At 36.5% G+C, this 7,103-nt stretch overlaps 1 protein-coding gene across 1 annotated transcript; it reads left to right on the top strand.

The window, feature by feature from the left end:
• The first annotated feature begins 5,604 nt into the window (after positions 1-5,604).
• On the top strand, positions 5,605-6,408 carry LOC102888479 (glyceraldehyde-3-phosphate dehydrogenase-like). The gene is given in 1 exon segment (XM_025042500.1): positions 5,605-6,408. A coding segment is annotated over 1 exon segment (804 nt).
• The last annotated feature ends 695 nt before the right edge of the window (positions 6,409-7,103 follow it).

The following is a 7,103-nucleotide window of genomic DNA, read 5'->3' as shown; positions in this document are numbered from 1 at the left end:
AAATCAAATACTATTTAAAAAAAAGTTACTTACAACCACATATTTGATTCATTCAGCAAGTAAGGCATTTACTGAGTATGACTTGACCAGGGTTATCCTGGGGCAGGACTAGACTGATAAAACAGCTAAGTATGTCCCTTGCCTTCTTGAACCTTCCAGTCTGGTTTGGTACAGGTGAGGGGATAAATATAAAATAAATGTACAATATACTATAAGAGTAAGTGCTATAAAGAAATACAGAGAAGAGCAAAAGGATAGAGGGGGGTCAGTGGGTCCAGATGGAATATTCTCTTAGCTGGTATAGTTAAACAACTCCACTCTAATGAGGAGTTTTCCATGTTGAGATATGAATTTAAAGCGAAGAAATAAGCCATGAAAGTATCTATGGGAAAAACGTTCCAGGCAAAGAGAATAAGAAGGTCCAGGGGGCAGTGAAGCTTGGAATGTTCAAGGAACAGCAAGAGGGTCAATATGCCTTCATCTGAGAGGTAAAGATGAATGGGAGAGGTGGGCATGTATCAGATAAGTTAGAGACTTGCAACAAGAGTGGAGATTTCGTCAAAATTATTATGATAGTTGTGATAGGACTTTAATTAGGGCCACGCTCCATGTTCTTTACTCTTCTTGAGGAAGAAAAATAAATTAGTTAGTCTAAAATAAGTAAAACCAAGAAAGCTATTCCTGGTGCCAATCGTTCTGTTATTTGTTATGCTATTTATTTTATAAAAGAAATTACCTTTTTAAACCATCTCATTTATTTATATCTAAAGGACTTTGCCTAAACTGAAGATAAATGGAGGTGAACGTTATTACAAAGTTGGGAGAAATCACTTTCCAGCCTTTAAAGGATGGAGGAGATTTTCGTCAATGCCTTTGTGAAATCCTTTTAATATCCTGGGAATGCAATCATGTTTCTATATCTTTTAGAATAAACTTTAGAAATTATCTATTGTTTTACATATGAGAATGCTGTGACTTTTGCAAAAATCGCCCAGTTCTTTGGTGGCTGATTCAATCAGATGTCAATGTTAGCTCAGTATGTAGAGTGGACTTTGGAGGTAGATATATCCAGACTTACAGAATATTTCCCAAGGCAATAGCATATTTTGTTTCCTCTATTCACTTTTTCCTTTCTCTTACCATGTCACTTAGAGGCTAAGAAAGTCTAAGAAGAGCCCTCCCTTCTCCCAAATATAATAACCTTCAAACTGGAATGGGCCTCTGATGTAACTAAGAACTGTGCCACATCAAATAAACAACAAAGAAATAAATCACAAACTTATTAGGCAGGATTTTAATACGTATTCTATTTTATTTTATTTTAATACGTCCTTCTATTTTATCTCACAGTCACATGCTGCTACACTTTGATTTGAAAGATGCTTCTAGCACATGTAAATTTACTCCCATTGATGGATCAGTTGCTTAATCTCAAAATTGCATCTGAGTACTATCTTGTTCTAAGATCTATGGTGGCAATTTGTAACTTGATGAAAGAGAATATACAGTAGCATCTAGCAGATATTTGCCTCTGGCTTCTTGTGTGACAAGACTCTGTGACTTCTGGAATTGCTTCAAGCTTCTGAGCTCCCAAGAAGCATCCTTGACCAAAAACAACAACACACTTGCTGACTTAAGAGAGCATTCTTGAGGTTGTTATTCCAGAATCCAAGAATCATTAGGACCTAAGGTAAACCCAATGTTTTCCAACTGGTGATTTTTTTCATTTGCTTCTAATTCATTGTCATCGTTGTATAAGAATGACCTAACCTACACAGGATACAGACTTATTTGCTTATTCTGTCATGAACTGTCATGAACTATCCCAGGCAACTAGAGCCTCAGCCCATGGCTGGGCAAAGTATTAACTTTTGGCATTGTACCTAATTCTATTCTTGCCACAAATTAATATTATAAACCATTTTCAGTTTTTAAAACTCAAAACAGAGATATAAAAACCGAAGTATTAAAATTGCATATAAACACTAGAAATTCCTTAACTATCTCAATGTACAAAACCTAATTGCCTTCTCCCATGGCCTTTGATGCTCTTTCCTCTTGAGAAGGCATGCTCAGGGGGAACTTATTTGAGAGTTAGATTTCCTAGACTTCAAAGGACTCCATGTAGAATATTAGAGGTGTCGAGAAATATATTTCCTTGCTTTTCCTAACTGGGTTCTAAGAAGCTAGCAGACTTACTGGAGCTATATTGAAAAAAAGAGGTCAAAAAAGAGCATTAGAAATTTACTGTAACGTCATTAGGAAAAGGGAAAGCAACCCTTTTCACTGACTTGATTATCTTCTTGCTGGGGTCTGCAAGCCGCAGTAAGTGATACACACATGAAAGCCCTCCTTTCGATGGCTTCCGACTCTAATTTGATTTAAATTTCTTTTGTTCATTTTCAGCTTGAAAATGAAGGGAGGGGCTATGTGTCAAAGAAACCTCAGTCCTACAACTGCAAGAAACTGTATTCAGAAAATCACCAGTGAGTTTGTAAGCAGATTCTTCCCTAGAGCCTCCAGGTAAGAGCCCAGGCTGGTTGACACCTTGATTTCAGGCTCTATAAGGTACCAAGCTGAAAGGACCTAGCTGAGCCATGCTGTGCCCAGATTCTGAATTCATGGCCTATGAGATAATGAATAGATATTGTTTTAAGCTGTTAAGTTTGTGGCGATTTGTTATGATAGCAACAGCAAATAAATATTGAGTGTTAAAATGCTATTATAGTCAGCCCAAATTTGGCAATGAACTTACTGCTTTTGACAGCCAAAAAACCAAGTGGCAATTTAATATTCAGAACATGAGGTCTTCACATAGTAAGCTTTTGTAAACAGAATATCTGGACTATTCTTTTGGCTTCCTAAAGGCAATCGCTCCTTCAGCACATTTGTCTTAAGGGCAATTACTTTCCTTGTAGGCTAGGCAGCAAGCAGTATCTAATATTCACCTATCAATCTCTGGTAACTAGAAAGCACTGCCGTCTCTTTTCTTTGTTCTCCTTCTAGAGAGAAATCTGTCTATGTATAAGAAACTTAGTTACAAGCCTCAGAAAAGAGCCATAGACACCCCATTGCCATATTCTGGCAGACTTTAATCTGTTACATATTGTCAAATCTCAACATTTAAATTAAAATAGACTTTTAAATGTGATTTCTGTTCAGCCATTTTTCACCTTGTGGACATTTAATTCCTTTACTTAAGGTAAGCATGGAGGAGGTTTCTCAAAAGTTTATGAACCCTACACATATAGTGGAGCCCCCAAGCCCTTGAAGTAAATGAGACCAGTGCATTATTAGTTTGCTAGGGCTGCTATAACTAAGTACCACAGACTGGGTGGCATAAACAACAGGAATTTATATCCGCATAGTTCTGGAGGCCTGAAATTTAAGATTACGGTTTTGGCAAGGCTGATATCTTCTGAAGGCCTCTCTTCTCGGCTTGCAGATGGCCATCTTCTTCCAGTGTTTTCACATGGTCCCCTCTATGTGTCTGTGTCCCAATCTCCTCTTCTTATAAGGATATCAGACCTATTGGAATAGGTTCCACCCCAATGACCTCATTTAACCTTCATTACCTTTTTAAAGACTCTGTCTTCAAATACAGTCACATTCTGAGGTACTGAGGATTAGGACTCGGTATATGACTTCTGAGGGGACATAATTTAGCCCATAACAGATGACATCCAGTTACTTCAGGAGTATAGCCTCATTTATTCATGGCCCTTCCAGTCAGGGCATTAGAAACTTTCTCACTGTGGCCATGGAGTTCCAGAAGAGGTTTATCTCTCATGTAGGAAAGAGAGTATAATAGATATATCCACAAAAATGATGTGATAGGAAGTGATAGAGCCATAATAAAGTAAGGTCTCCTGATATAAAGTCCAGTAGCCCTTCTATTGCATTGTACCATTATTACTAATTTATAGCAGAAAGCTTCTCAAGAAATCATATATATTCTGTTAGAGTGACTAGGATATTCCATTAAATTAGAAAACCATCAGCATTTCTCCATTCAACTGTTTATCTCTCTTAGACTCTCTTCATGCTTCCTGAAGTATCCATACAATGGAGATGATATATTTTATTTAATTTCATGTATTTCTTTCACTGAACATAAAAGCTAATTAAAATAATCCTTGACATTTATTGAGTTGAGATGTAGCAAACGCTGTACAGAGTGGTTTACAAACATTACCTTATTGAACTCACAATACTCTATGAACTAAATACTATGATTACTCCAATGTTACAGAAAAGGAACCGAGGTTTAGAGACTCTATATCTTACCAAAAGTCACACTACCACTAGATAACAAACAGCGCCAGATATATCAAGGTCTACGCAACTGCTTCTTTGCTGATGATTAGCTTCAGAATATAAAAGGCAAAACTCCTATCATAGAATCAAGAAAAGTGGCATCACTATTCATGAGCTATCATATACAATGCAAAAATATATTGACAAAAGATAACTCAGTAATTGTATTACTATACAACATAAACTTTGGCCATCAACCTGGCATTACAAAGCTTTTGTGCTTCTGTGTGTGAAACATGTCATGGGTCTTTAAACGTGGGAAATCCCTTTCTATTTTATACTAAATTATAATATTCTTTATAAATAAAGCATTACATTCACATATCAAACATGAAATTAATAATAGAATATAATCTTCAGACAAATGAGAAACTACCCTGGTACATAAGTCAAAATCATTAAGATAATGGCTATGATTACTTACATCTGAAACAATATTAAAAAGGAATAGGCATTTTCAAGAGGAAAAACGTGAACATCAATCAGTGCTTTAGAATAAACAGGCCTACATAGAAAGCGAATCTATTCCAATATTTTCCCAGGAATTAAAATTAAGCCAAAACTCACCTAGTTAACTTGCTAGAAAAAGAAAAATTCAATATTTAAATGACACTACAAATGCCAGTTGACCAATTTCAAGTAAATTACTACTTCTTAGTAATATTTTTATTTATCTAGTATTTTTCTGGCAGTCTGTGAAAAGCAACAGCTCTCTTTTCTTCTCAAGCTTTGAATTGAAACAAACTTCTCTGCAAATTTAGCGCCACGACCAGGACTCCAGCTTTTTTGAAAGCCTGGTGGTCTGCTTAGAAGTGCTTCAACAGCTAACCTCACCTCAAACTGTGAAATGGCACAACGCCCTCTGCTGGTTAAAAGCCTGGGGCCACAGCATAAAAACCCTTCAAAAAGGTGAAATAAAGATTCTAGATAAACATGTACTGTGAAAACTTTCTACCAGTACATCTGCACTAAGAGAAATGTTAAAAGAAAATTTTGGAGCAAAGGAAATTATACTGGATGGAGACTTGAATCTATGTAAAAGAATGAAGAACACCAAAATTGTAAATATATGAGTAAACATAAAAGAAAATTGTCCTCATTTTCAAATTACTTAAAAAATAAGTGGCTTTCTTCTCTCTGTTTCACATATTGTTATACAGTGCCAGCCACATCCTTGTCAGAGTAAACAGATTTATTCATTTGGGGTGCCCAGATGCTAATGGTTGCTTTTAAATTCAACAAAGAGGAGACCATCACTACCAATGACTCCTTCATTGCATAAACTACATGGCCTACATGTTTCCAAATAATTTTACACATAGCAACTTCAGGAGTGTAGTCAAGGCTGAGAATAAGAAGCTTGTCAACAATTGGAAGGCCATCTCTATATTCCAGAAGCAAGATGCCCCCAACGTCAAATGGGATGATGCTAGTAATGAATATGTTGTGAAGTCCATTGAACCTGGGGCTCACTTGATGATAAAAGGGTCATCATCTCTGCCCTTTGTTGTAACATCTGAATATTTATGGTGCTCCGCTCTCAGCACACTTTCCATCCCAGATTTCCTGAACTATGAGAAGTATAACAACTTTTTCAAGATTGTCAGCAATGCCTCCTGTACCACCAGCTGCTTTGCTTCCCTGATGAAAGTCATCCTAGATGATTTTGACATCATGGAGGAACCACAGTCTGTCTCCTCACTGACACTCAGAAGACTGGATAGCCCATCTGGGAAACTGGTATGACAGTGTGGGCCTAATCAGAACATCATTCATGCATCTAATGAAGCTGCCAACAGTATGAGTGAAGTCATCCCTAAATTGAATGGGAAGTTCACTAGCATGGTTTTTTGTGTCCCCACCCCCAATATGTTGGGTATGGATCTAACTTACCACCTGGAGAAAGTTACCAAGTATAATGACATCAAGAATGTGATAAAGCAGGTGTCAGAGGGCCTTCTCAAGGGCATCTTAGGCTACACTGAGAATCTTCATGTCTCCTGTGACTTTAACAATGACACCTACTCTTCTACATTCGATTCTGGGGCTGTCATTGTCCTTGGTGACCACTTTGTCAAATTAATGTCCTGATATAATGATGACTTTGATTACAAAACAGGATGGTGTATCTTATAGTCCAAATGGCCACCAAGAAATATAAGTTCCTTGGACAACCAATCCCAGTAATAGCTAGAGAGGAAGAGAGAGGTCTCCAGCTGCTGGGGAGTGTTTTCCTTAACTTAGTCTCCTAACACACTGAGGATTTTCCATTTTCAATCCAGTTTCCATCACATATTCTCTAAAGAAGGGAAATGGCTTAGAGAGCCTTACTTTGGCACATACCATTAATATAGTGTACTATACCCTACAGAAAATATAATTGACTGTTTAAAGCAAGAATAAAAAAAAAACATGTTGTTATGGTAGGATTTGTATTGTATGACACAGAGAACAGAAAGGAGGAATAGCAGTATATTGTCATAGAGTAGAGAAGAGATATAATATTTTTGAAAGTCAATATGTATATACCCTAGACACAGGGCAATTCCTTAAAAAATAAAGTTGATCATAAGTTGAGTAGAGATAAAACAATATTCAAAAATATTCAACCAAAGAGATACAAGAAAGAATATGAAACAAAAAACAACAATGAAACCCTGAAACAAATAGAAAACACAGAGCAAGATCATAGATTTCACAAAATCACATGGACAGTTACAATAAAGTTAAGTGGGCAGGTTGAACTTAAAAAAAATAAAAGACTCAATAAGAATTACACTTTAAAT

The sequence above is a fragment of the Pteropus alecto genome, unplaced genomic scaffold (assembly GCF_000325575.1).
Source record: "Pteropus alecto unplaced genomic scaffold, ASM32557v1 scaffold239, whole genome shotgun sequence".
Classification (NCBI taxonomy): Eukaryota; Metazoa; Chordata; class Mammalia; order Chiroptera; family Pteropodidae; genus Pteropus; species Pteropus alecto.
This window is presented reverse-complemented; position numbering and strand designations above follow the sequence as displayed.